Source organism: Mesoplodon bidens (assembly GCF_964165515.1).
Source record: "Mesoplodon bidens genome assembly, chromosome: 10".
Classification (NCBI taxonomy): Eukaryota; Metazoa; Chordata; class Mammalia; order Artiodactyla; family Ziphiidae; genus Mesoplodon; species Mesoplodon bidens.
Window position 1 is genome coordinate 634,651 of NC_138172.1, and position 27,798 is coordinate 662,448.

Sequence of the window (27,798 nt, forward strand, 5' to 3'; positions counted from 1 at the left end):
CCCACCTCGCCGACCGCGCAGGGCTGGGGCACCCCCTGAGTGGCCTGCACCCCCAGGTCCGGGCCGGCGGCTTCGAGTTCTCACCGGGGGTGCTGCAGGTGTACTCAGACAGCCTGCTGACGCTGCCCGCCATCGTGGGCATCGGCGGGGGCGGGGGCCTGCTGCTGCTGGTGATCGTAGCCGTGCTTATCGCCTACAAGCGCAAGTCGCGGGACGCCGACCGCACCCTCAAGCGCCTGCAGCTGCAGATGGACAACCTGGAGTCCCGCGTGGCCCTCGAGTGCAAGGAAGGTGGGTGGGAGCCGCGGGGAGGGGTCCAGGGTTGCGGGTGCTGGGGGTGCAGAGCTCGCTGAGCTGGGCCTGCACTGCCTGCCAGCTTCTCTCCCTTCACCACCTTCCCCACGGCCTCGCTGTGCCGGGCTCGGTCCGGGGGTTGGGCAGGGGCCTGACCGGGGGCAATCACGGGGTGTTGTTGAAACACAGGCTCTGTCCAGAGAGCCCCCTTTGCGTCCCAGCCTGTCCGTAGGACCCCAGATGGGCACACGACGTTTCTGTGCCTTGGTCTCCTCCTCTGTAGGACGGATGTACCACTAGGTGCGGGGATGCTGGGCCTGCCCGCTCTGGGCAGGAGGCCATTTTCCCAGGTGTTGTGGGCCGTGCGCGTCCACGTGCTGGCGCGGCTGGTTCCCTCCGGCGGCCGGTGGGGGGCACTGAGGCAGGGGCCCTGTCTTCAGCCCCACTGTGCGCACCCAGACCCGGGCCTGGGCTGCCTCTGGTCTTGGGGCGCTTGCTCGGGTGTGTGTCTGTCTCACCCTGGGGTGCACGTGACGCAAACCAGCTCAGGCCACTTCGGCGGGGAGGCTTCACTGGGGTCTGGGGCCCAGCCAGGCCCTCACCCCGCTCTCAGGACCCCCTTCCTCTGCGGCTCCCCCTCCCCATGGTGCTAGGACGGCCAAGGGGACAGGCTCGGCGTCCCCACACCTGGCCACATGCCCCCTTCCCCCAAGCCTGCTCCCCCGGGAGCTCCCGACCGAGAGGTGGACCCCAAGGGCAGGTGGGGGCGGCCCAGGGAGTAGGAAGGGCAGGGGCCGCTGACGGCGGCGGAAATCTGAGCGGTGGGCCGGCGGGTCGGCGGGAAGCGCCAGGATGGTGGCCTCCAGCTGGAACAGAGCTGTCCCCGGGGGCCGACGTGTCCGGGAGACCAGTAGGCCCAAGGCTGGTCCCCACGGAGCAGATGCTGCCGTAGCCGCCGGTGCTGAGCCCTGGGGTTGCGGCTGCTGGGAGGCCAGTGGGTAGGCACTGAGTGGTGGGCTCCCAGGCCGGGGCCGCGGTGAGTGGTGGGCGCCCAGACCGGGACCGCGGGGGCCTTGGGGGGTTCGGCTCCTGTGTGCCCGTGTGGGCTCCAGGCAGCAGCCTGTGCCTGTGCTGGCCTCTGTCGAGCCCGGCTGGCCTTTCTGGCTGGCATGAGATGGGCCTCAGGGCTGGGTGCCCCCAGCCAGCTGGAGGTGGGGGGAGCTCTAGTTGGGCCCCGGCTCACTTGTGCCTCTGGGAGCCCCGTCGGGGTGCAGGGCTGTCACGAGGGGTGAACAGAGCCGCGCGGGTGGTGCCTGGTGGTCTCTCACGTGTCAGGTGCCGGGGTTGGGGGGGCCTTGAGTGTTCTGCAGGGTCCGTGAGTGAACGCTGGCAGCCCTGGGGCTGACGACAGGCCTCGTCCCGTTTGGGGATGAGGACAGGGGGCTGGGCGGGGCCGGAAGCCTTGCCTGGGGGGCCTTGTGCCTAACAGGCCTTGTTCCGGGTGGTCACTGATTCCACTGGCCTGGGGTGTCCGGTCTGCCTGGGACCCTGTGCCGGAGTCCAGCTCCAGCGAGTCCAGGGATACCCAAGGGATGGATAGCGTCGGTGAAGAAAGTAAATCGACTACATTTCTTAAAGTATCAGCATAGCACATCTCTCTCTCCTTTATTGTTTACAATCACAGGTTTATATATTGTAGTTGATTACATTACCAGGTACGTGACCAAACAATCTTAGCACAATCTAACCTCAAAATGTTCTATAAAGATTTAAAAAAAAAAATCCCCTAGTTTCTAGATGTCCCATTAAAATATTTCCCCAAGTTCCCATTAAGCACAGGTTATTTCTTAATAATCAAGCCAAACAGTTATATAATTATTTTAATTGTAAAAGTTGGAGCTACTTGTTCCTATTTCTCTTCTTGCATGGGCAACCTTTTACAATGGTTCCACGAAAATATTTACAATATACCCTGCATGCCCTTTCTCGTTGTTTTCTCTAACTGAGACAGTGTTTTCTCCCTATCGTAGCAACCAATTCTGCTCTAGGCATTTGCTTTTCTATAATTAATCTTCCTTTATAATAGAACCATAAATTTCCTATGTCATCAGGAACTCCGGCCCATGGCCATAACTCCATACTAGAGGGTGTTTTCCATAAAAACATCCCCTTAGTTCCAGGCTCTTAATTCTTTGCCCATTTCCCCGGGGCTTTAGTGGGTACTTCCCATTCTGTGGTAGTTTCAGGAGGGGGAGTCCTAGAGGAATTTTTCTTTCACATGGAGCAACATCCCCCCAAAATTGCCCCATATGTAAATTTATTATCATAAAACATAACAGAGCTGTAGTCCACCCTCCTGGCATGGCGCTGCCTTGCAGTTTCGCCTTCCGTTGCTTCATGACTTTATCATGGTGCAATGGCTCCAGGTTGGCTTCCGACAACCCTGGCCCGTCTTAAGACAAAGGCCCTCGTCCCATCGCCCCCTCAGTCCCTGGCCGACTGCCTCCCTGAGGGGCTCCGGCATGTGTTGGGGGCTTGGGTGGGAGGCGGCGGCCTGGGCCTTCCTGGGACGAGGACAACCGTCGGCCCGTCCTGTCCTGACTGACCTGTGATGCCTGTGTCTGGCAGCGTGTGTGCGGGCCCCCGGGGGCCAGCCAGGTGGAGGTGACCAGACTCCAGGCAGCAGTGCCGGGGGGAAGGGCCGGCCCCTAGGAATCCTTCCTGGCATCCCAGTGCCCTTCTGGCTCCCGACCAGATGGCGCGTCCTTGGGCTGCCGCAGGGCTCACACCTCACGGCTCTGGAATGTTCTGAAAGCAGCGGAGCCTCCCTGAGCGAGCGAGCGGGCGGGCGTGTCAGGGGCCCCTGGCCCGAGCCGTGAGGGCTTGCTTGTTGCTGTGCAGGGCTCCGCCCCTTCCCAGCCAGCCTCATCCCCGCTCTTCCCCTGTGGCCGGAGCCAGGGGGCCACAGTTGCTCTGGCCCCTGCTGCCCGATCGGGACGTGGAGGCCCCTTTCAGCCCCATCCCGGCACCGCCTCTGTTCTCATCTTGGTGAATTCTGCAGCAGGTCAGGGGCGGAGGGCTCAGCCTCTGTGTCAGGACTGGGGAAACCGAGGCACAGGAATTTCCTCAAGTTCACCCAGCGGGCGAGTGGCAGAGTCAGGGGCTGGCCCGACCCTGAGTGTGTGTAGGGGGGAGTGGGAGGTGCTGGGGGGCCGGGGCAGCTGCCCTGACACCTCGTCTGGCCGCAGCCTTTGCGGAGCTGCAGACGGACATCCACGAGCTGACCAACGACCTGGACGGTGCCGGCATCCCGTTCCTCGACTACCGCACGTACGCCATGCGGGTCCTCTTCCCCGGCATCGAGGACCACCCGGTGCTCAAGGAGATGGAGGTGGGCTGCTGGCTGGGGTTCACCACTGCCTCTGCCTGCGGGGGCTCCTCGGGTGCTGGGGCGGCAGGGTCCTGGGGGCGGGCTTGAGCTTGCTGGGAGGGGGGCCAGGTGTGGGGGGCCTCGCCCCAGCAAACCACCCTTAGCCTGGGCTCCCCAGTGCCCAGCTGTTTCGTTGGGCCCCTAGTCTACTGCGTACCACCTGCAGCTTGTCCGGCCTGGCTCCTGGGTGGGTCCGGGTGCCGAGCTTCCCTGGGCCGGGGGTGCTGCTGCCATGAGTGTCGGGAGGTGCGGGCGCCCAGCTGGGCTCTGCACGGCTGATGCGGCCCCCGAGCCTGCCGAGGGGAAGCCGCCTGGCACCCACGTCCTCCCGGGCTCCCCAGTAGCTGGCCGGACGCCCAGGGCCCCCAGCTCGGAACGGGCAGGAGCTCAGTGAGTCTGCTCTGTTGTGCTCTCCGGGGGTGGGGGGGTGTCGCATCCTGCACCCCTCAGATTTTGGGGAGCCAGCCCCCTCACGTGGCTGTGTGGGTGGGACATTCCCTCTTGAGCTGCACCTTGGTGGGCCTTCCTGTCGCGCTGGCTTGGGCCCAGGGCGCCCCGGGCTGCCCACTGCCTGCTTGTTTGCTGGGGTGTCTGCCACGCTGGGGGTTCCCCATCCGCCATCGTGTCTCTCCCAGCGTTGCCGTCTGCCAGGCTGGTTTGACTGTTCTCTTAGCTGTGACTGTGTGTTCTCCCTGGTACCTGTCACCTGTCTTGCCTGGGCTGGGAGCCTTGTGTCATGCTATGACAAGCCTCGGAGCAGATAAGAGTGAGCAGGGCCTTGGAAGCAGCCATACCTGGCATTTCATCCCCACTTTCCCACCTCAATGCTGTGTGGCCACAACACACTGCTCCCCTCTCTGGACTTGAGTGTCCTCTGTGAAGGGGGTGGGTGGTTTCTGCATTGGTGCTGGCTGGGAGGGACTGTGGACGGGCACTCCCGGTGCCCGGTGGACGAGCTGGGCCGCACAGAGGGTGGCCGGAGCAGGCCCTCGTTCTGCACCCGCATGCTGCTGTGCCCCGGGCGTCTGCCTGCTGCGGCTTCTCACGCAGCTGCCAGGCCCCATCCGTTCTGCTAGGACAGCTACGGCTCAGGGACCCTCAGGGTGACCTGCCCTCTGTACCGGGGCCTAGACGGGCCCTTGGCCAGCAGGGCCGGTGCTCTCCGAGGTGTGAGCAGGCCCATGGCCCCCCAGGTGCAGGCTAACGTGGAGAAGTCGCTGATGCTGTTCGGGCAGCTGCTGACCAAGAAGCACTTCCTGCTGACCTTCATCCGCACGCTGGAGGCCCAGCGCAGCTTCTCCATGCGGGACCGCGGCAACGTGGCCTCGCTCGTCATGACGGCCCTGCAGGGCGAGATGGAGTACGCCACGGGCGTGCTCAAGCAGCTGCTGTCCGACCTCATCGAGAAGAACCTGGAAAGCAAGAACCACCCGAAGCTGCTGCTGCGGCGGTGAGTCCGCGCCCCGTGCCTGCCCCTGCGACAGCGTGCCCACCGGCGCAGCCCAGGCGCTGCCGCTGAAGTTCTGGGGACCCACGCCAAGGCTTGCCTTGGCTGGGACCCCTCGGCACAAGGCAACACCTGCTCCGAGGCCAAGGCCTGATGTTTGGCCCTGGGGAGGGTGGGGTGGTGGGGCGGGCCTGGCGGTAGGACTGAGACCGCCCCTGCGTGTGTTCTGTTCCCAGGACTGAGTCGGTGGCAGAGAAGATGCTGACCAACTGGTTCACCTTCCTTCTGTACAAGTTCCTCAAGGTGGGCGGGCCACGTGGGGCCCAGGTTGGGGTGGGAGGCCAGGGGTGACTGGTGGGGGCCCAGCCGAGAGGCACGAAGGGGCCGGGGCCTCGGCAGGACCGCCCCCGGCTCGCGTCCGTCCTTTAGCTTCTTCCCTGCCCCTTTTGGAGGCTGTCCTGTCCTCACTCAGCTGCTGAGGCAGGGGCGGACGCCCGGGTCCGATGTGGGTCCCGCAGCTGCATGTGGCTGAGCTGGGCGTGCGTCCAGGCTCCGGTGGGGCTCATGCAGTGCCCGTGGCCCAGACCTGAGGTCGGAGGGAGCACCCGGGCAGGGGCGTGTGTGTGTCCAGCACCTGGCCCTGGGCCAGCCTGAGGAGGTGCCCGGGGGTTGGGGGGTGGGGGTCCTATTGGCCCTGCTGTGAGGAGGTGGGCAGCTGCCTGGGCTTCCACTGTCGTTGCCCAGACAGTTCCCTCTCGGGCTGGGAGAGCCCCTACCCCCAGACAGGCCCTGGGGAGCCAGGCTGTTCTCGGAACGGGTACAGCCTGCAGGCCGGCTGGACGTGGGTCCAGGTGGACTTTGTCAGGGCCGTGAGCAGCTAGATGGGTCGCCTGCATTTTAGAACTGGGAGGTCGTCAGACCCAGATGTCTATCTGGCTTCCCTTAAAAAACCCGAAGGCTTGGCAGCCGGGCCCGGTCCTCGCATGGTGGCCCCTGGTTAGCGCTCCACGGTGGACGAGGGAGCGGGCCGTGGAGCCTCGTGACGCAGGCGGCCTGGGTCTGCTCTCTGTGTGGCCGTGTGGTTGTGCAGGCTCCGCTCACTGCACTGTCCCGAGTCGGGGATGGCGGTGGGGCTTTCCGTCCTGCATACAGGACGCTGAGCCCGGCTGCTGCGGCGTAGAGTGCTCAGGACAGAGTCCTGGCTGGGCTGAGGGGCGCAGACAGGGAAAGGGGCGGGGTGTCCACGGGGGAGTGAAAGCGTGGATGGGGTGGTGAGATGTGAGCACGAGGAGGGGCAGGAGGTAGCCAGACGGGGACCAGAGGCCCTGAGATGGGCGCGAGGTCCAGAGAGGAGGGGGTCGGGCTGGGTGGGGCTCACCCGGTGGGTGGTGGCACAGTGATGCCCAGAGTACGACGACGTGTTGTCCTGCAGGACAGGTGGCAGTAACGGAGCTGTGCCTTTCCTGTAAAGCGCACCTGTTTGCAGACCGCGTGACTTGGTCACGTGCTCGTTAAGTCACCTCTGGGAACCTGGAGGGGTGGGTTCAGAGAAGGCCCGCCTTGACGACTCTGTCTGAGAACCCGGGCTGGGCGCGTGGCCCGTGCAGGACGCAGCAGGCAGAGGCTGAGCGTGCTGTGGCCTCGGGCATTGCCCACAGGACGGATGGGATAGTGGAAGGAGGGAGGGAGGCCAGGCTTGGGCGAGGGAGCAGGACTGAGGGAAGCCTGGAGGGCAGGGCAAAGTGTTGGGAGCCCGTGGCGGAGCTGCCCCTGGCGCCCGTCGTCCCGGGCAGGGTCCCGGCTGACAGGCTGAGTGGGGTCCGGTGCACACACTCTGGCTGCAGAGCAGGAAACGCCAGGCAGGGACGCGGCATGGCTGGACTGCTGCCCACATGGCTCCAGGAGGGGACCTGGCACTGGCCTCTGGGTTCTCTGTGCCACGGGCTGAGCATGTACGTGTGTTAGACAGACTTTATATTTTAGAGCAGGTTTATGTTTACGGCAAAGTCGAGCAGAAGGTGCAGAGATTTCCCAAATATTCTCTGCCCCCGCCCCTCCACGCCCCCACCAGCATGGTCCATTTGTCACAGTTGGTGACTCTACACCAACATCAGCATCACACAGAGTCTGTGGTTGGCCCTGGGGCTCCCCTGGGTGGGATGTGTTCTGTGGGTTTGGACAAGTGTGTAACGGCGTGTTTCCATCACGGTGGTGTCATACAGGCCGTGGTCACGGCCCTAAAAACCCTCTGCGCTCCGCCTATTCGGCCCTCCTGCCCCCGACCCCTGGCAACCACTGATCTTCCCACTGCCTCCGTGGTTTTGCCGTTTTCAGAATGTCCTGCGGTCGGGATCGTGCAGTGTTTAGCCTTCTCGGATTGGTGTCTTTCACTTGGTAGCGCGCAGTTAAGGTTCCCCCAAGCCTGCTCCTGGTTTGGTAGCGCCTTTCTTTTTAGCGGGCCACAAGCTAGTTCTCAACAGCGCAGATCCTGTTCATTCCTCTCTCTCTTTAGGAAAAAAAGTTCCCTAGAAAGGTAATCCATTCTCTTTGTAGTGCCCCTAAACGGCAGGGCTGAGCCCCCCACCCTACGTTCTGGAGGTAATGACCATCTGTTTGGGTGTGTGTCCCCAGGCTAGTTTCTGCAGTGAAGCAAATATCTATAAACAGACCGTGCTTGTGATGATAAGAAGTCCTAGTGTCGTATGTTTTCCTCAGTGTGGGGTTTTCCCTCTTTGGTGCCATGCATTTTGCACTGCACCATGCATCCCCCGCTGTGGCCATCTTTGCAAGTCAGGACAGAGACAGGTGTCCCATTCTTTTTAACGGCTGTATAATGTTCCTTAATTCGGGCGTTCAGGGGAGCTTGAATCTTTCCCCGGACAGTCCTGCAGCTGGCATCCTGACCCAGGGACCTTTGTTTGCCATGTCAGTGCTCAGGTGGGTTTCAGAAGAGTGATTGTGATCAGGCTTATTTTTCATCTGAATATGCACTGCCAGGTTGTCATGCGTGAGAGGCTGCCCCTTTTCAGTGTCCTGAGTCTTACCTGGGCAAGCCGTGGACAGTACCTGCCCCCACTGGCCTTTCCATTCTTGCAGACTGCTTGATGTGTCGGCAGCTGTTTCTTTAATAAGTTGTTACCTTTCATTTGTCTGATCAACCACTTTTATTTTTATTTTGACTTGTATGTTTTTATCTTGTGCGTGTTTTGGGGGTGGTTATTTCTTTTAGAAGATTAAGAGAATTTTTCTTAAGTCTTTGTTGAATTTGTTACAGAATTGTTTCTGTTTTATGTTTTGGTTTTTTGGCCTTGGGGCATGTAGGATCTTAGCTCCCCTACCAGGGATCGAACCCGCACCCCCTGCATTGGAAGGGGAAGTCTTAACCACTGGACCTCCAGGGAAGTCCCAAGAGAATTTTTAACTTCTCTGTCATTTACAGCTCTTGTGTTATGCTGAGGAATGTTTTCTGTTAGTATATGGTGTGAGGCAGGGATCTCACTTGATTTTCTTTCCCAAATGGAGAAGGGTTTGTTCTAACATTTATCAAACAGCCTGTACTTGTATCATCTTTTCACTTGGAGATTCACTGGCAGTTTGTGCACATTTCTTCCGGCTGGGCCTGAGAGACACCGAGGTCGTCCTCCTCCTCCCTGTGCAGGAAATGGGCCCAGCAGGGAAGGGCTGGGTTCTGGGCCTTCCCGTCTCAGAGCCTTTCTGCTCCTTGGTTTCTGCTTCCCGGCATCTGGGCGGGCCTGTGGGAGTGGGTCAGAGCCTGGCAGCCAGGCTGAGAGTGACCAGCCTGCCCAGCCTGCATGTTCTGTAAGGACACTTGGCTTTTAAGGACCAGCTGCTTTAGCGGTAGATTGTCTGGGTTCGAGTCCTGGCTTCTTGTGATTTGCTGTGTAACCTCACCCTCTGACCTCCTGAGGCGCCCCTTTTCTTCTGAGGGGAGCAGGTGTCGTGGCGTCTGCAGGGAGAGGCGGCTGTAACGGCTGTGCCTCTGTCCTCGCTGATGTAACGCAGCCAAGTTTGCAGACGAAGCGATTTCAGAGACGGGCACGTTGCTGGAGGGTCTCGGGGTGACCTGTGCCCACTGCCGCTCCTTGGCAGCTGTCTCTTTAATTACCGCAGATGCTAGCAAGCTGCCTGGAGCATCTGGTTCCGGGCAGGGCCGCTCTTGGTGGGCCCGGGAGCAGGCCGGCAGCTGCCTGCTTGGGCCACACTCACTCCCGAGCTCCGTGGGGGGGGGCGGCCGAGACGAGAGGGGCCTGTGTCCTGCTGAGGTGGGGACTCAGCTGTGCAGGGCACGCAGCAGCTCGGTCACTGCAGTCGGGGCAGCCCTCCAGGGGAGGGGGGGCAGGACGGGAGCCCTCCTTCCACAGCGGTGTGTTAGAGATGTTTGTTGTCCAGCAGCGTCTGTAGAGCCCCCCACGCGCCCGCTCCGTGCTGGGCACTGGATGTAGTGGGAGGGGCCAGGCATGCCCTGGCCTGCAGGCAGCTTCCACTCCAGAGGGGAAACGGCAGGAAAGCAAACAAGACCATTTAAGAGGGCTGGCTTTGTGTGATGGCAGTGAGGGCCAGCGGGCTCGGCCCAGGGCCCGGGAGAGCCTTTCTGACAAAGGGGCATTGGGTGGGGTCTGGAAGGGGCAGTGAAGACCTGAGGGGGAGAGTTCTGGTTGTAGGGGGAGCAGGTGCAAAGGCCCTGAGGTGGGGACACGCCCAGTGGCTGCAGTGGGGGTGGGGGGCGCCATGTGGTCAGAGATGGGCAGCGCAGACCTTCCCCTAGTGTCCGGACAGCCGCCCTGCCAGTCTCCGGCCCTGGGCTGGTGCGTCTGCACCTGTGATTGCGTCGGCCACGCGCTCTGGAGGGGGGGCGGCCCTCTCCTGCAGGCGGGTCCTAGCTGAGGGGGCCCCCCCATCTGATAGATGATGGTCACACCTGTTGTAGTCCCCTGGGCCGTGGGGGCGGCACCGGAGCCTGCGCCTCATCCACATGCAGCACTAGCTGCTTTGGGCAGTGAGTGGCACTGGGGCAGTGGTCCTGCCGAGGCCTGAACCGGGCGAGGCTTCAGGCGGGGTTGACTGGCCTTGGTCCTCCCCGCTTGGCCCCTTTGCTGAGGTTTTTTTCTGGGATTTTCGTGCCCATCTTCCTGGGGGAGGGTCTGCCATGAAGTGGTTTTCACCGTCTTCCTTGGACTTTGGAACGAAGGTTCTCAAATTTGGCCATGTTGCCCTTTCTCCATGGGGGGGCCGGTATAGATGCTGGGGGCCAGAGCAGTGGCTGGGGCGGAGCCCGGGGGTCCCGCACGGCCTGACGTCAGCCACCCGCCCACAGGAGTGCGCCGGGGAGCCGCTCTTCATGCTCTACTGCGCCATCAAGCAGCAGATGGAGAAGGGCCCCATCGACGCCATCACGGGCGAGGCGCGCTACTCCCTGAGCGAGGACAAGCTCATCCGCCAGCAGATCGACTACAAGACGCTGGTGAGCACCGGCGCCCCGCCCCTCCCGCCCGCCAGGGAGGAGGAGGGGGCTGACGCCCTGCCCTCCCACCTGCAGACCCTGAACTGCGTGAACCCAGAGAACGAGAATGCGCCCGAGGTGCCGGTGAAGGGGCTGAACTGCGACACGGTGACGCAGGTCAAGGAGAAGCTGCTGGATGCCGTGTACAAGGGCGTGCCCTACTCCCAGCGGCCTAAGGCCGGGGACATGGACCTGGGTGAGCCCGGCAGGGGCCCTGTCGCGTCGTCCAAGCACTGGACGGGAAGGGGTGTGTGACCCAGGCTGGGTCTGTAGGCTGCTCCCCGGGGTGGTGGAAGCAGGGTGGCACTGAGAGGGCTGCGCCCCTGCCGGTGGGGGCAGGGGTGGGGTCCCCGTGTGCTCTAGGAAGCAGGTGGGCCCTTGGAGCTGGGTGGAGGCTCTCAAGATGGCTCCCGAGCGGGCCGTGGGCAGGGGCACCTGCCAAGTAGGAAGGGCCTGGGGAGCAGAACCGGGCTGGTCCCTTGGTGGGTGAGGCTGGGGCCGCGGTGGAGGGAGGCCTCGAGGGCCAGGTGAGGAGGCCAGCCTGGAACTCCGGAAGGCGGGCACACCACGTGGGGCTGGGCAGGCGGGGGGCTGCCAGAGGGGCTGGGCAGCAGCAGGGGTGCGGGGCTCCTGCTCTGGGCTGGGCCTGTCCAGATGGAGGGAGCAAGGAGCCGGGCAGCACCTGCCGGCGCCCTGCCCCCCCCAGCGCCCCCCTCCTCCGCAGAGTGGCGCCAGGGCCGCATGGCCCGCATCATCCTGCAAGATGAGGACGTCACCACCAAGATCGATAACGACTGGAAGAGGCTGAACACGCTGGCGCACTACCAGGTGACCCCCAACCTGCGGCCACGCCTGGGGCCTCCTCGTCCCACGATGGGGCTCGGGGGTGGGGGCCGCGCTCCAGGAGGAGAGGGCGCGGTCACCTGTGGGGGTCGCCCAGGGTTGGCGGGGAGGCTGAGGCCCAGCTGAGAGACCGGCTGCGGGTGGTGGGTCACGCGTCACCCGGCCCCCTGCCCATAGGTGACGGATGGGTCCTCGGTGGCCCTGGTGCCCAAGCAGACATCCGCCTACAATATCTCCAACTCGTCCACCTTCACCAAGTCCCTCAGCAGATACGGTGAGCGCCAGCGGGGCGGAGGGCCGGCGGGGGCAACGGGCAGACCACTGACCTAGACAGAACGCTGCTCTGGGCGCCACCGCGGCAGCCTGGGACGGCTTGGCTACAGCCTGTCCCGGGGACACTCTGCCTTTCCCCGGGCAGCACCGTCCCCAGAAACCCAGGGAGGTGGGAGCGGATGACCCCAGCTTTCAGAGGGGCGAGCTGAGGCTCATACAGGGGAGCTGCCTGCTCAACAAGGTGCCAGGCAGGCGGGGGTGGGGCGGGACGCAGCAGCTGACGGCGTGGTGCCCGCAGAGAGCATGCTGCGCACCGCCAGCAGCCCCGACAGCCTGCGCTCGCGCACGCCCATGATCACGCCCGACCTGGAGAGCGGCACCAAGCTGTGGCACCTGGTCAAGAACCACGACCACCTGGACCAGCGCGAGGGCGACCGTGGCAGCAAGATGGTTTCCGAGATCTACCTGACGCGGCTGCTGGCCACCAAGGTGGGCGGAGGGAGGGGACCTGGGCGGGTCACACGGGGCCGGGGCAGCCCCTGGAGCTTTGCCCTGCCCCCCAACAGGGCACGCTGCAGAAGTTCGTGGACGACCTCTTCGAGACCATCTTCAGCACCGCGCACCGGGGCTCGGCCTTGCCGCTGGCCATCAAGTACATGTTCGACTTCCTGGATGAGCAGGCCGACCAGCACCAGATCCACGACGCGGACGTGCGCCACACCTGGAAGAGCAACTGGTACCGGCCTGGGGTGGGGGAGGGGCGGGGGAGGGGGCGAGGTCCCCGCTGGAGCAGGAAGCCTGGGGCCTGGGGGCAGCCCGTCTAGGCTGGGGGCTGCAGTGCCAGGAAGCTGGCCCCGTCCACTGCCCCGGGCTACGGCTGGTCCCTCTCCGTCTGGGCCTCTCTGACTCAGCCATGGGCGGCATCCGCTGACCCACCTGTGGGACCGGGTGTGGGTGGCGGGGGTGTGTGTGTGTGCACACGTGTATCCGTGCGTGTCTCTGGGCGTGCACGGCTGCGTGCAGGTGTGTAGGCTTCTATGTGAGAAACGGGCTCAGTGGGACAGACCCATCCCATGCTGGCTACAGCGATGAGGGTGAAGGTGACAGCAAATGCTCCTGGGGCTCTCAGTCCCGTCGCCTCCTCACTGCCTGTCTGGCTTTGGCCTCCAGAGCTGACTGGGTCCCTTGGCAGGGCCCGCCTGGTCCTCACAAGCTTTGTGCCTCTGGCCTCTTCCTCCCCGTGCCCTGACCTCTCCCTGCGCACAGCTGCCCCCCAAGCCTGGGATGCAGCCCAGGTCCTCTCCAAGCAAACCCACCCTGGGCCTCCAGCTCCACCTGTGCTGCCCACGGCCCATAAGGGGGTCCACCGGGCACCACGGGGAGGCAGTGTAGGTCAGCACTTTACAGGGGACCTTTCTGGGATGATAGAAAGTTCTAGGTTTGTGCCATCCACGTGGCCACGTGTGACTAGGGGTATTTGACATAACTGGTGCAGCCGAGAACCTGAATCTTTAAGTTTAAACAGCGACACATGGCTAGGGGCTGTTGATAGTCCAGCTGATGGTTGTAGAGGTGGCCTTTTGGGTTGGGGTCAGCCGTAGTGGGGCTGCGTCTTCTGGACCCCTTCCTGGTCTTGTCACCAAGACTCCTGGGGAGCCGGCCCGGCCGTGAGCGGGCACTCAGGCCTGGAGGCTGGCAGCCGGGCACAGTGGGTGCCCAAGGGCGAGAGAGCCTGTGGGGGTGCACACCCTCCCCTGGGACCGTGGGGAGGGGCTGGCCAGCAGGAGCAGCTGGGCCTGTCTCCCTGGCTGCGTGGAAATCCATGGTCACCATGAAGGCCAGAGCCGGGAGGGTGGCAAGGCTGCAGGCCAGCCCCTTCTCCCCGCCGGCCCGAGGGCCGCCGAGGCCTGTCCGACCGTGCGCCCGCCCGCCCGCAGCCTGCCCCTGCGCTTCTGGGTGAATGTGATCAAGAACCCGCAGTTCGTCTTCGACATCCACAAGAACAGCATCACGGACGCCTGCCTGTCGGTGGTGGCCCAGACCTTCATGGACTCCTGCTCCACGTCCGAGCACAAGCTGGGCAAGGACTCGCCGTCCAACAAGCTGCTCTACGCCAAGGACATCCCCAACTACAAGAGCTGGGTGGAGAGGTGGGGGCACGGGCCCAGGGCCGGGCGGGGGAGGGGCCGGAACCCAGCTCACGCGCCCGCCCGCCCCCCCGCCGCAGGTACTACGCGGACATCGCCAAGATGCCCGCCATCAGCGACCAGGACATGAGCGCGTACCTGGCTGAGCAGTCGCGGCTGCACCTGAGCCAGTTCAATAGCATGAGTGCCCTGCACGAGATCTACTCCTACATCAGCAAGTACAAGGACGAGGTAAGCTCGCCAGCCTCACCGAGCAGGCTCCCGCTGCAGCCTGGACTGCCTGATGGGTCTGGGCCGGTCTCCAGGACAGGGCACGGGCCGTCCTCGACTCTCAGCACCTGATCTGCTTCTGGAGGCGGGCGCGCGCAGAGCTGGGCCTCCCTGAGATGTCGGGGCGGACGACTGGCTCGTGGGCTGCACTGGACGGACAGAGCCCAGGCCCTGAGGCCAGAGTGGGCCGGCTGCAGAACGGCTGAACCGGAATGTCCTAAGAGGAGGGGGAGGCGGGGCCATCGCTGGGTGTACAGGCTGGGGGGTCTTGGGCTGCTCCCGAGGGAGACAGCCTTTGGGGTTCAGAGAGGAGCCCGACTGCCAGGTGCAAGAGGCAGGGAGCAGGGGCTGCGGCCGGGCTGCCCGGCTGCAGGGACCACGTCAGGAGCCGGAAGGCTCAGGCGCCAGCTCTGACTTTCATGTGGGTTTGAGAGGATGGGGCCATGAGCGCAGGAGACCTGGCGGCAGATCGGAGCATGGGGGTTGCAGATGAGCAGGAGGCCCTTCAGCTGAGACTGGGGGAGGTGGCCCCCGGGGGGAGCCCGGAGCAGGGAAGGGGGTGGCTGAGCCCCGGGGCCAACGGGCAGAGCCCTCAGGGCAGGGCGTGGAAGCAGGGCCGCGGAGGACGAGCCGTGACCTGGGGGTGGCGGGCTGCGGTTCTTCCCGAGGGGCTGTGCTGTGAGGGGTGCACAGACGTGGGGCGATGGGGCTGTGCAGGGAGACGGCAGCACGGCCACGTGCTGGGGGCTGACCGTCCGGCGCGGGAGACAGGGCTGTGAGCACAGAACCCGGCAGGACCCGCGGGTGCAGGGGGTGGGCCCTGGTGCTCGGGGACCTGGAGGGCTGGCGGGGACCTGCGCCCTGTTCGGGTGGTTTTGGGGGATGAGGGGCAGATGGAGACCCCAGGGACGCGGGGTCTGGGGGTCCCGACTCCAGGCCCAGGTCCCTCAGCTGAGAGTAGGAGGGACAAAGTGGCCTCAGCCCGGAGCCCACTCTGGACACAGCCGCCGTGTGCGACCCCGAGCCCCGGTCGGGCCTGATGCTGCCCTCCCCGCTCCGCAGATCCTGACGGCCCTGGAGAAGGACGAGCAGGCACGGCGGCAGCGGCTCCGGAGCAAGTTGGAGCAGGTGGTGGACACCATGGCCCTGAGCAGCTGAGCCATCGGCCACCACTGCCTGGCCAGCAGGAGAGTGAGAGGGTCCTCGGGGGCGGCCCCTGTGCAGCAGCCAGAGCTGGGAGGTCCACGGAGGCAGCCTTGCCCCAACCATGCCAGGTGCCCTGCGCTGGGGGCCGGGTGTGCAGTCCTGGACCCCTCGCCGCCCCGTCCCCTTCCCGCCTGTGGGGGTCCCGGTTCTTAATTGGTGTGGGTGAGACGGTGCCTGCAGCACCCTCCACGCCCAGAGCTGCTCGCCGTGGGGCTGGGGAGCCCAGGTGTGGCCGGGGGCCTTCTCAGGACAGTGGGTGACTGCTGAGGCCCCGGGGGGGAGGCAGGAGTCCTCCTGTAGGGACAGGTTGGGCTGCCGAGGCCAGGAGGGCCAGGCCCAGGGGCTGGGAGGGGGTCAGCTGTGCCCGGCTCCCTAGGCAGAGTCTGAGGGCTGGGGCGTGGCTGGCGGCCGGACGGGGAGGCTGAATGCCCAGGACCCAGCCACGGTGAGCTGAAGTTGGTCCAGGCGTCACCACCCACCTGCCACGTTCCGGCCACCCCACACTCACCAGTGCGCCGCCACCGCCATCCTCCGATTCACCGCGTGCTCTCCGCGGCCGAGGCCAGGGCGCCACGTCAACCTCGCCCAGAGAGAGGCCCCCGGCCCCCTCCTATGGAGGGGCTGCAGGACGGCTCCACGCAGGGCCCAAGTGACTTCCAGAAGGACTCGGATCCCGTTCCGTCCTCAGGGCTGTGCCTCTGGGAGCCGCTGGGGCCTGGGGCTCCGGGTCATACGTGCACGTTCCCCTTATTTATTCCCCCCACCGCGCCCGCCCCTGTCCCGGGCTGAGCTCTCGGCTGTGGAGGTCCCGGGAGCAGCCCCGAGCACCCTCCTCCCCCCTCCCCGGCCCCCACCCGCCTCCCAGCGGCGTCAGTCTGGCCCCTCAGCAGCGTGCTGGCCCCTCGGAGTGGAGGGACATCTGGGGGCTGTTGCTCGTCTTTTAGGGGAGCAAGGGGGTCCTGCTGTGCTCTGCTTGGGCAGCGGGGCCATGAGGGCCTTGGACCACACCCACTGGCCTGGCCGGGAGCAGGACACAGTGACCGGGGGGCCTGCAGAGCCGGTCTGCCCATCCTGCTCTCAGCGAGCGAAACAGCGCGTTTTTAATTAAAAAATCTGTACATATATATCCATATATATATATATATATATATATGTGGCTGTAGCCTGTCTCCAGCCCCAGTGGGGTCCTGTATAGTTACCTGGAGGAGGAGAAATTTTACACTTTAGAATAAGAGAATTAAGGTAGCGGGAAAGCAATACCAAATGGTCGTGGAGAAAGTGGCCAGAGCTTCCCCGCTGGAGCACCCCCGAGGCCTCCGCCCTCGACCTGCGGGTCGTCCTGTTTTCGTTTTGACGTGAGAAGGAGAGGACTTCTCGGGCCGAGAGCTTCCCAGACGCGGGCCGTGGATTCCTGCATGACTGTGCTAGCGTTTAGTCTGACTTGATCTTTTTAAAACTGCAAGTGTTGAATACTAGAGGTTGTTAGGCCTTTTTTTCATGTTTTTTAATTAATCAGTCACTTGTGAAGGCAGTGGCCTGTCCCCTTTTCAATTCACTTTTTCGATGGTACTACAGATCCCCGTGGACTTTAAGGGACAGCTAGCTGTGGCCGGCCCCGCGCCCCCGGCTGCCCGTCTTGGGTCCCCCCCCAAGCAGCGTGAGCCAGACCGCACACCTCCATCAGCTGAGGAGCTGCTCCCTCGCGGGAGGAGGGGTGAAACCCGCCATCTCCTGACTCAGGAAGCTCCTGGAACTGGGGTGCAGGGGTCCCTGGGCCCCGTGGGCACTGAGCAGGGCTTGGGCCCCCCGCGCGGCGGGTGTCCAGCGGGAGCTCAGGCCGGGCGGGCGTTGGCCGGGGCCGGGTTCCGTCTGGGTGCGGGTCTCGCTCCCCCCCGAGTCTTCCCTGAAGCTGCTTCTCATCGAAGCCCCCGTTCTTCCAGCCCTGCTCCGGTCAGGGGGCCCCTCGGCCGCTGCGCCACCGTCTTCAGAATCCAGTCCCAGCCCCCCTTCCTCGGGCCTCCCCGGCCCCGTGCTTGCCCCACGGGCAGCGGGCTGGGCGGTGGTGACGCAGGAGGGGAGCTGGCCCTGCGGGTCCGAGGCCTCATGGAGTGCGTGCGCGGGTCAGGTGCAAGCACTTTAGCGCCGTCTGTTTACACACGAGCCGATCGCTGACCTACGCCTGCAGTCCACCCCGCAGCACGGCCGCACCTTCCCCTCCCGGGGCTGGAATCAGGCCAAGTCCTCCTCCTCGCTTGTATCCACGGTCCTGCTGGCCCTACTGCGCCTTCGGCACTGGGCCCAGGCACCCGCCGTCACCTCCCCGTCCTCCTGCCGGGCACTCGGACCCCAAGCTCCGGCTCTGGCCTGAGGGTGGCCGGGGTGTGGCGTGGGAGCGCTGCTCTGTGCAGGTGGGTGGCCCCCAAGGCCCCTCTGCAGCCCCAGGGCCGGGGGTCTGGGCCGTGGTGTGGGGCGGTGTGCCAGTATGCCTGCCCGCCCCGACACTGCTGCTACTGCCCGCTGCCCCGGGGCCCCCCCCCCTCCGCCCTCGCTCACACGCGTCTCAGGAGTGCCAGGGACGGCTCGGCCTCGGTCGGGAGCCTGGCCTCTCCATATACCTCGAGCTTGCCCACACTCCCCGACCCGGGCCCCAGGCCCCAGGCCCACGGGAGAGGTCCCCCCGCCCTCCCTGCTTTGCCCTTGCTGAGCGAGCCCCGCCTGGCTCTCCCGCCAGTGCTGGAGCTGAGGGCTCACGCCGTTGGTGCTACACAAGCTAGAATAGATATATTTAGAGAGAGAGATATTTTTAAGACGAAGCCCACGATTAGCTGTCCTTTGACGCCGCAAACCCCCACCCAAAAGAAGAGCGATGGCTCGGCAGCCTGAGCGGCCCCTCTGCCGCCGCCTCTCCCGGGGGCGGTGTGGCTCGCAGGCTGTGTAAACACACAGCCGTTTCCTAGTTTACTGTCTCAGATTTAGTACTTGTAAATACACACACATGAAGGAGAGAATAAACATTTTTGCTAACACTCGTGGCGCTGGGTTCTCCTTACTCAGGGTCCTGGGGTGGGACCACGCGGCCAGCCGAACTGCAGGTACATCCTGTGCTCCCCCCTGGGAGCAGCATTGCCCGAGATGCCGGGACTCCTGCCCTCAGGGCGTGGCCAGTGTAGCAGGGCCTCTGCCAACTGTGTTTCAGGGGGCCTGGCATCACAGAGCTCCTGTGCTCTGGGCCCCCGGACCACCGGGCAACTATCAGCTGAGACTGAAAACACAGGGCCCGAGCCCCATCCAGGGGGTCCTGTTGACCTGGGCCCACGCAGTGTGTTCTCAGGTCCCCTGGGTGTTCTTCTGCCTCGGCTCAGAGCAGTCGGTCCCTGGAGACCCTGTTAAAGTCCAGAGGGCCTGGGGAAGCCTGGACATTGGCCTGGGTCCCCACCCTGAGCAGCAGCGTTGGAGCTGCACGTGCCAGATTTTCTCAGCTAGGAGCACCCCACTGGGAGCCTTGCAGCTGAGGGGCCCAGTCTGGGCAATGCTGGCCCTCCCAGCACAGGCCCATCGATCCATCCCATGAAGGTTTTGGCAGGTGGTTTCCTGCCTTGTCAGAGAAGGTGTCGGGGCAGCCTCTCCCAACGTGTGGCTCTGGGCAGCACCCCATCTGTCCCTGGCTGTTTCCTCCAGGGCCCAATAGGGACAGCCGTTCCTGCCCAGGGGGGCGTGGGTATCCGAGGTGACAACTGGGAGAGGCAGGCCTGGGTCTGGACAGGATGAGCGTGATGGATCCCAAAGGGCGACCTGCACGTCTGCCTGTGCCTGATCTGCAGGCGGACGCAGGCAGCTACAGTGATGAGGCTGACGGCCCACTCGTGGTTCAGCCACTGTTGTGGCCAGTGAACTTGTGTGGACCTCACAGTGACCCAGACAGACAGGAAGCTGAGGGGCATGGTGGGGAGAGGCCTCGCGGGACTGAAAGCCGGCCACCACCTCACAGGAGAGAGGTCCCCAGAGAAGCCCAGCGGCACTCCAGCCTGCCTTCCTGCAGTATCTCCGACCCAAGAGCTCTGACGGTGGACCATAAATCATCATCAGTACCTCCTGCTCCAAAATGGGCCCATCCTGACAGCCAGGGCTGCAGGCGGTGAGCTCAGCACCAGGCTCAATTACTAAAGAAATCAGTGTAATCAGCATGAAATTGCATCGGAAACAAATTTAGCAAACATGGACCTGTTTGGGGTGTGACGCAGCCTGTCCCCACAGCTCTGTCCCCTCCGGCTTTCCGGCACAATCAGCCCTGCCTCAATTACCCTCGTTAGGCTGCCGAGGGCCCCAGCCCCACCAGCCTGAGAGCAGGCGCCGTCTCTGGGCGCAATCAGCGCTCACGGTGATCAAGCGTGATTATGCAGGGAGCGCAACGCGGCAGGGCGGGTGGCGCCTTCTGATTGCCGTGCACGTGGGCTCATCGCGGCTGTTAGCCATCGGCTGTCAAGGCCAGGGCTCGCCAGCCGCTCTGGGCAGGGCACGGGGTGGGAGTGTCCGGGCGGCAGGGGTGAGGCTGGTTGACGGTCCAGCATGGTGGGCTGAGCCCTTCTGGCCAGGCTCTGCGCTAAGCCCTGGTGATGGGGTGGCTGGTGGAGCAGGGACTCTGAGCAGGGATAAAATAATAGGCAGGGCTAGGTAGCACCCAGGCGACTGCAGAGGGGGCATGTGGTGGCAGCCAGCTGGACAGACAGGGAGAGCCATCTGGGGAGGGGCAGTAGCGTGGAGACCCGAGAGGGAACAGTGTCCCCCGGGCGGGGGCGACCCAGGCGTGCTCCATCAGGGAGCAGAGCCTGGGGGGAGGGCAGCGTGTGAGCCCAAGGATCGTCCACGCTGGGAGGGGGCCTCAGGCCCAAGAGGAGCAGAGGCTGTTCTGGGCTCCTTGGGAAGCAAGGAGGGCAGGCTCTGATTCGCATCTGGAGGCTGTGTGTCTCCAGGGGCCTTGGCCCTGCTGCACCCCTCTGGGCCCTCCTGGAGACCTTGTAGCCTGTCAGGTGATGTTGCTTCATGGCATGTGTGGTGTTTCTGAAGATGGCTGGATGGGGCCTTGGGACTCGTCCTGACCATGGGGAAGATGCTCGGGTCACATCTGCGCTGGATATCTCGCTCCTGGAGTGAGGGTTCCAGAGAGCAGGGCCGCCAGCCAGCATGCATTGGGGGTATGGCGTGAGCTTGTGCAGGACATAGACATTTGGAGAACTGTTGTTTCTGCAGCACGGCCCAGACCACACCGACTATTATAAGCTGGTAGCATTCAGGGCACAGGAGGACCTGGGGACAGAGCTGTCTGTCCACCAGCTTGCTTGGGGTCTAATTATTTAGTTTGAGAAATCGGCTATTCAGGCATCGTTGCTGTGCCCAGCTGAAGACCCCCCCCCCCGCCAGCACGTGTTCCTTGCTGGGTGCCCAGCTCTCAAGCATTTCCCTGTTTACTTTTAGTGGATAAACACTTTTTCCTTATATAACCCCGTGACCTTGTCAAAGTTAGTATTTGCATATTTGAATCTCCTCAGTTGTCTCAAAACTGCGTTTTCCCAGGTGGTTTGTTGAATGAGGCCCCTTGGCTTTGTGTCCTCCTCGTCTAAGGCCCTGGGTCCGAGGCTCCCGTTACCGCCCTCCTTGGCCCTCGAGGCCTCGGCTGCGGCCCCGCCCCCACCCCTGGCGGCCTCTCCCTTCGCGGGACCTTCAAACCAACTCCTCTAAACACGCTTGTCCCGTTTTAACTCGAAGACGTTTTTTAAAGGGAAACTTTATGACGCTGTCATCACTGGATGACCGGTATCGCCTGCCATCGATAGAAAATGGCCATAAAAATAATACGATGAAAGTGAAACTAATATGAAATTCTAACAACCAGCAGCTGCCCGCGCGAAGTTACCACGTGCCGGCCCCGCCCTCCTCCGCCCCGCCCCCGCGTTCCCACCCTGCACTTCCGCTTCCGGTCAGGTTCTGCGCCGCAGCCTTTCGGCCTCTCCTTCCCGACTGGAGGACGGCGCAGCCTCGTGGACGGCAGGTCTGTGCCCTGAAGCCCCCGCAACCCCCTCCCCGCCGCCCTCAGGCGTCCGCCCCGCGGCCCAAGGGCCTTTCCTGCCTCGTCCATCCCGCCCCCAGGCCCGGAAGCTCCTAGGGCTCGCCCCTTGCCTGTGTCTCCCTGTGGGCTGGTCTCTCCTGCGACAGCACACAGGTGTGACACCGCAGAGGGGACGCGGGGGAGGGCGCGGAGCAGCTTTTAGGGCAAGAAGGAGCCTCTTTTCTCTTCCTTGAATGAATTTCTCAAACAGAGTTTCTCAGACACATATTCCTCTAAAATGATCAGTCCGCCTTCCTGGCTTGGAAACCGGGTCTCGTATTGAGTGCCGTGCGACCGCGGGCAGGTGTGTGTCTCGGCCTCAGCCTCCTGGTCGGTAAAGGGGGAGAACAGCTCTAGCAGACCCTTTGGGCTGACGGTTCGAGTTGTTACCCTGGAGGGTGGAGTACGCCTCGAGCCAAGGAATCCCCTCTTCGCTCCGGCCGCAGCCTGAAGGGAGGGTCCCTAACCCTGTAGGCCTCCTCACGTACCACAAGCAGTTTCAATGCGCAGAGGACTCAGGGTCCCTGCCGCAGGCGCGGGCCTGGGGGCCGGCCGACTGAGGCCCCTGCACCACCTGGTGAGGAAAGGGTAGGATGAAGGTCTGAGGGACAGCGGCCCGGGGCACAGAGGTGCTGAGGGGCCCAGCAGCAGCAGGAAGGAGCCTGCAGTCAGCAAGAGGAGGCTGCTGGGCGGGGGCGGGGACCAGAGCCGCATCCGGGGTCGCTACAGAGGAGCACCTGCCCGCAAGCCGCGGTGCTCAGTGAGGACTGAGGCCGAGGACCAGAGGTGAGTGGGGTCAGGGCTGCTGCCCACACAGTTACAGGAAGACCTGTATGCACTGTAGTCTGAGCTGACGGTTCCCCATGGAGTTGTGCAGTGCACAGCCTGTGCAGCTGTACAGGGAGGCCCTGAGTGCGTGAGACAGTTGCGCGGGAGGCCGGCAGAGGAACAGACCTCCCCCTCCTAGTGTCGCGAAGCCCTGTCAGCTTTGCCTCAGACCCCACCCCTCTCCTGGGAAGAAGCAAAAAGGAGGGAGAGCCCTGTTAGGGAGTTGAACTCTGACCTGGACTTGCCATTTTCGCAAAAAGACACTTTAAATACCACAGATTGAGATATTTGAAAGTTTAAGGTTTGTTTCTGCTTCTCAGTAGGGCAGAAACTTGGGAGCAAGATTAGATAAGTTACGGACAATTAAGAAGTTACATTAACAAAACAGCGGCAGAGCTGTGTGGGTTTTCAACCTCGGAGGCTGCACTGGGCTGCGATTCAGGGCGCAGGTGTTGGGCGCTGCCTGTGGCCTGAGTCCTTGGTCTTGGGAGCTGCTCCTCGCTTCTCACCTGGGGGGATGCTCCAGAGGGGCTGCCACACCTGTGATGGGCACATGACCCCGACTGGCCAATAAGAGCATCCCTTCTGGTCAGGCTCAGCATGTCACCTGATAGGAATAACGTTTTTCCCTGAGACTGTTGAGAAGGGAGAATACACCTTAATGTGGGGTGTTGTGGGGGCGGGGGGTGCAGAATTCATGAACTTGCCTAAGAGTGACACCAGCTCAAAAACGTGGAGCCAAGAGATGAGGGAGAGAGAGACAAACCTCCTGGACCCAGCCCCACCTGTAGACGACATGTACTGTGGCCTTCAGTTACATTAGCCAACAGGTTCTTTCTTATGGCTTTGCCCAAATGGATCTCTCCCCTGGGATGTAAGGAGTGAGCCCCGCTCGTTTGGGAGTGTTCGACTGGCTGCCTGACCTGAGACGTGCCACGGGTACACACCCAATGTAAAACATCTCAGTAAATTGTTTATGTTGATGACGTGTTGAAATCATCTGTTGGAGAGACAGACTTAAACAAGATGATATTAAGTTTTACTTGTTTCTGTTCACTTTTCAAATATGGTCACTAGAAAATTTAAAATTACATTTCTGGCTCACGTTCTGTTTCCACTGGACAGAGTAGGACTAGACCAGTTTTCTAGGGATTCTAGGGATGAAGGAGCATGGTGTGTGTGTGTGTGAGTGCGTGTGTAGGTGTCCGTCTTAACTACTGCTTCGGAGAGTGAGTTGTGCTAACCAGAGGGGTTCTTGGTTTTCTGGGCTGTGGTGGATCTCAGCAAGTTTGGGGAGAGAACTGGGGAAGAGAGGAAATGCTCATTTTTGTTTCCTAAGCAGCTTTGCTGAGCTGCAGGTCACATACCACACAGTTCACCACTCAGAGTATACAGCTGAGTGCTTCATGTGCACACAGCTGTATGACCACTGTAATCCCTTTTAGAACCTGGTCGTTGCCCCAGAAGAGCCCCATACTCTTTAGCTTCCACTTCCTCCCTTTCTGCACACCTGCAGCCCCTGCCCCACTCATGTGCTCTCTGTCTCCATCGATCTGCCTGTTCTGGACACTTCATATAAATGCAGTCACACAATATGTGGCCTTTTGTGTCTGGTTTCTTTCCCCTAGCATAATGTTTTCAAGGTTCATCCCTCTGGTAACCTGTGTCAGTGCTTCGTTCCTTTTTATGGCTGAATAATACTCCATTGCATGGCTGGACCACACACTGTTCATTCATCAGTTGACGGGCATTTGAGTTGTTTCCAGTTCTTGACTTATGAACAATGCTGCTGTGAACATTTGTGTACACGTTTTCATGTGGATATATGTTCATTCTCTTAGGCCTGTACCTAGGAGTGGAATTGCTGGATCATATGGTAACTCGTGTTTAGTTATTTAAGGAACTGCCAGGCTAGTTTCCACAGTGTCTGCACCATTTTACATGCCCACCATTAGTGCACAAGGGTCCCCATTCCTCCAAATTCTCACCAACACTAGTGATTGTTTGCCTTTTTGACCATTGCCAGCCTAGTGGGTGTGAAGTCGTGTATCATTGTGGTTTCGATTTGCATTTCCCTGGTGGCTAGTGACACTGAGCATCTTTTCATATGCTTATTGGCCACTTACTGGCTATATATTTTCTTTAGAGAAACATCTACTCAGATCCTTTTCCCATTTTTAAGTTTGGTTATTTGTCTTTTCATTATTAAATTGTAAGAGTTCTCTATATATTACAGATACAAGTTCACTATCAGATACATGATGTGCAAAATTTTTTCTCCCATTCTGAGTTTTCTTTTCTTTCTTTCTTTTTTCTTTTCTATTCTTTTCTTTTCTTTCTTTCTTTTTTTTTTTGGCTGTGCCATGCAGTTTGTTTGCAGGATCTTAGCTCCCTGACCAGGGACTGAACCAGGACCACGGCAGTGGAAATGCTGAGTTCTGACCACTAGACCACTAGGGAGTTCCCTCTTTTCACTTTCTTTTTTTATAAAAATTTTTTCCCACTTTCTTGATGTTGTGTTTTAAATGCTTAACTTTTAATAATAGAATGGGAAATGTGATGTTGGGTTCAGGGGTGAAGGATGGAAGCCAGGAGACAGATTAGAGCAGGCAGGCAGAGTGGTGCCTGGGAGAGACAGGAGACTGAACTCTGAAACACAGGACACTGAGGCCTTCACACCTGTCACTTCGTGATAAACTCTGTTTCTTTTAATATTTTTAAAATTGTGAAATACATATAAGAAAACTTACTGGGCTTCCTTGGTGGCGCAGTGGTTGAGAGTCCGCCTGCTGATGCAGGGGACGTAGGTTCGTGCCCCGGTCCAGGAAGATCCCACATGCTGCAGAGCGGCTGGGCCCGTGAGCCATGGCTGCTGGGCCTGCGTGTCCGGAGCCTGTGCTCCGCAACGGGAGAGGCCACAACAGTGAGAAGCCCGCGTACCGCAAAAAAAAGAAAAAAAAGAAAACTTAACCATCTTAACCATTTTTAAGTGCCCAGTTCAGTGGCATTAAGCACATTCACACTGTTGTGCAGCCATTGGCGCCATCACGTCCAGAGCTTTCTCATCTTCCCAACCTGAAGCTCTGTCCCCATCAGACACTAACCCTCCCCTCCCCTCCCCAGCCCCCAACATCTACTTTCTGTCTCTATGAATTTGACTCTTCTAGGGACCTCATCTAAGTGGATCACACAGTATCTGTCCTTTTGTGACTGGCTGATGTCACTGAGCATAACGTCCACAGGGTTCATCCATGTTGTCACATGAGCCAGAATTTCCTTCCTTTTTATGTCTGACTAATATTCCATTGTGTGTATGGACCATATTTTGTTTCTCCCTTCATCTGAGGATGGGCACGTGGGGTATTTTACCTTTTAGCTGCTATGAATAATGCCATGAGAGAGCAGATACTTCTTTAGAGACCCAGCCCTCAGTTCTTTTGGGCACATGCCCAGAAGTGGGATTGCTGGGTCATACGGTGATTCTATGTTTAATTTTTTGAGGAACTGCTATAATGGTTTCCACAGTGGCTGCACCATTTTACATTCCCATCAGCAGTGTGTTGGGGTTCTGATTTCTCCACATCCTTGTGAACACTTGTTATTTTCTGTGTGGTTTTTTTCCCTCCTGATAGGAGCCTTTGTAACGAGGTGGTATATCATTATGGTTTTGATTTGCATTTCCCTAATGATTAGTGATGTTGAGCATCTTTTCATTTGCTTATTACCATGTGCATATCTTCCTAGGATCTATTCAAATCCTTTGCTCATTTCTCAATTGAACTTTTGGTTTTTTTTGAGTTTCAGGAGTTCTCTCTATATTCTGGATATTCATCCTTTATCAGTATGTGATTTGTAAATATTTTCTCCCATTCTGTGAGTTGCCTGTTACTCTGTTGATACTGTCTTTTGATGCACAAAAATGTTTAATTTTCATGAGGTCCAGTTTGTCCATTTTTTCTTTTGTTGCCTGTGCAAAGAAAATCTTTTATTTTCTCTGAAATTATCTTAATTTCATTTCATCCTTTCCTTTGAAGGACAGTTTTACCAGGTACACAATTCTGTTGTTATTTTCTGCCATTGCCATGGCCTCCGTCATTCCTCTCAAGAAGTTGGCTGTCTTTCCTTGAAGGTGATCTTCTTTACTGGCTACTTTAGTGTCTGCTTTCCACCTTTGGTGTTCTGCACTTTCCATCCCATGTCTGCCTGATCGTCACATCACAGCTATGGCAGAATGTTCTGGATATCGACACTTCCAGTGGGGGCCATCCAGAGGCCATTTCTTGGCCTTTCCAGCCATGGTGCTGCGGCTTTGTTCCCCTCATTCAACACCTTTCTCATGGCATTGCTGGAGTGTTTGTTTTGTGTAAGGAGCCCTCATGGCCATGGGGCCTCACCCGTGACCACACTGCCCTGAGCTGCATTTTGCCTTTCGTTTGAGTTGCACCAGCTCTGACCCCAGTGCCTCTGAGGAAGGTCGTGGGGGGGGTGGGGCTTATGGTTCCCAGGTGGTGGGTTGGGGAGCCTCCATCCCCCATGCGCTTCCAGTTCTCTCCTTCCCTTGTTCCTACTAACCCCCCTACTCATGCAGCATTATGGCCACCCCACAGATCACCATTATTTCTCTGGGTGAGCTGCACCAAGGCACAGAATGCTGTCCAGGAGTGTCACTGCCCAGCCCCAGCCTCTGACAGTTCCTTATAAACCACCAGGGCTCCTCCCTGGCCTTTCTTGAAATCTGAGAGTCTTTTCCAGCAGTCCCCTTCCCTGCCTGCAGCCCCTGGTCCATATGTGGTATCAGGGGCATCTGTCCAGAGCCGCCGTGGCCACGAGCAGCTGAGAGGTTGGAGTGCTCCTCAGCTGAGCTCCCCACTGGTTGAGACTGTCCCCTCTGCCTCCATCCACTGAGGTCAGTGGACAGCTGGGGATCCTGCTTGGACATCACTGAGAAGGCTGTGAAGCCTCAGCACTACCTTACGGCAGGCAGCTCTGGGTTAGGGAGCAGCTGCTAAGCCTCAGAGCCACTCCACTGCAGGGGCGAGCTCCCAGCATGCCTGATTAGGCCCACTAAATCTCTCGGGTGGGGGCCCTTGAAGGCGGACAGGCAGCTGCTCTTGACTTTCAGATTCCTGCCAGTTGAAATACTTCCATAGCAACTGACTCTCAGAACCCCTCCTGCAGGGAGGAGGCTGGTTTGGAGTCAGGAGAAGGAATGTCCCCGGCTCCTTGCACAGGGGCTCACAGACCCGCTGGGATGGCCAACGTGATGAGCAGATAGGCTGTTGCCCTGGCGCGGGGTCCCGGGTTATGACCGCTGGATTCTAGAAACTGAACAAGCATCAAGTCTAGTTATTCTAAGGTTTGTGAGTCTGAATTCTCCATCCGTTTAATCAGGTGCCACCTTCTAGCGAGACCTCTGACCAGCCGTATCCCCAGAGC

At 60.7% G+C, this 27,798-nt stretch overlaps 1 protein-coding gene across 1 annotated transcript in view; it reads left to right on the top strand.

Annotated features, from left to right (window-relative positions):
- The window catches only part of PLXNA1 (plexin A1), a 46,871-nt gene extending 28,416 nt beyond the window's left edge, over positions 1-18,455 (top strand). Inside the window, exons 20-32 of the mRNA XM_081247195.1 lie at positions 57-291; positions 3,543-3,685; positions 4,918-5,174; positions 5,408-5,474; positions 10,507-10,653; positions 10,729-10,888; positions 11,417-11,520; positions 11,713-11,809; positions 12,107-12,297; positions 12,375-12,544; positions 13,746-13,958; positions 14,036-14,186; positions 15,288-18,455. Of these exons, the coding sequence (XP_081103321.1) occupies positions 57-291; positions 3,543-3,685; positions 4,918-5,174; positions 5,408-5,474; positions 10,507-10,653; positions 10,729-10,888; positions 11,417-11,520; positions 11,713-11,809; positions 12,107-12,297; positions 12,375-12,544; positions 13,746-13,958; positions 14,036-14,186; positions 15,288-15,383 (2,031 nt within the window). The 3' untranslated portion in view covers positions 15,384-18,455. The remainder of the gene's footprint in view (positions 1-56; positions 292-3,542; positions 3,686-4,917; positions 5,175-5,407; positions 5,475-10,506; positions 10,654-10,728; positions 10,889-11,416; positions 11,521-11,712; positions 11,810-12,106; positions 12,298-12,374; positions 12,545-13,745; positions 13,959-14,035; positions 14,187-15,287) is intronic.
- The last annotated feature ends 9,343 nt before the right edge of the window (positions 18,456-27,798 follow it).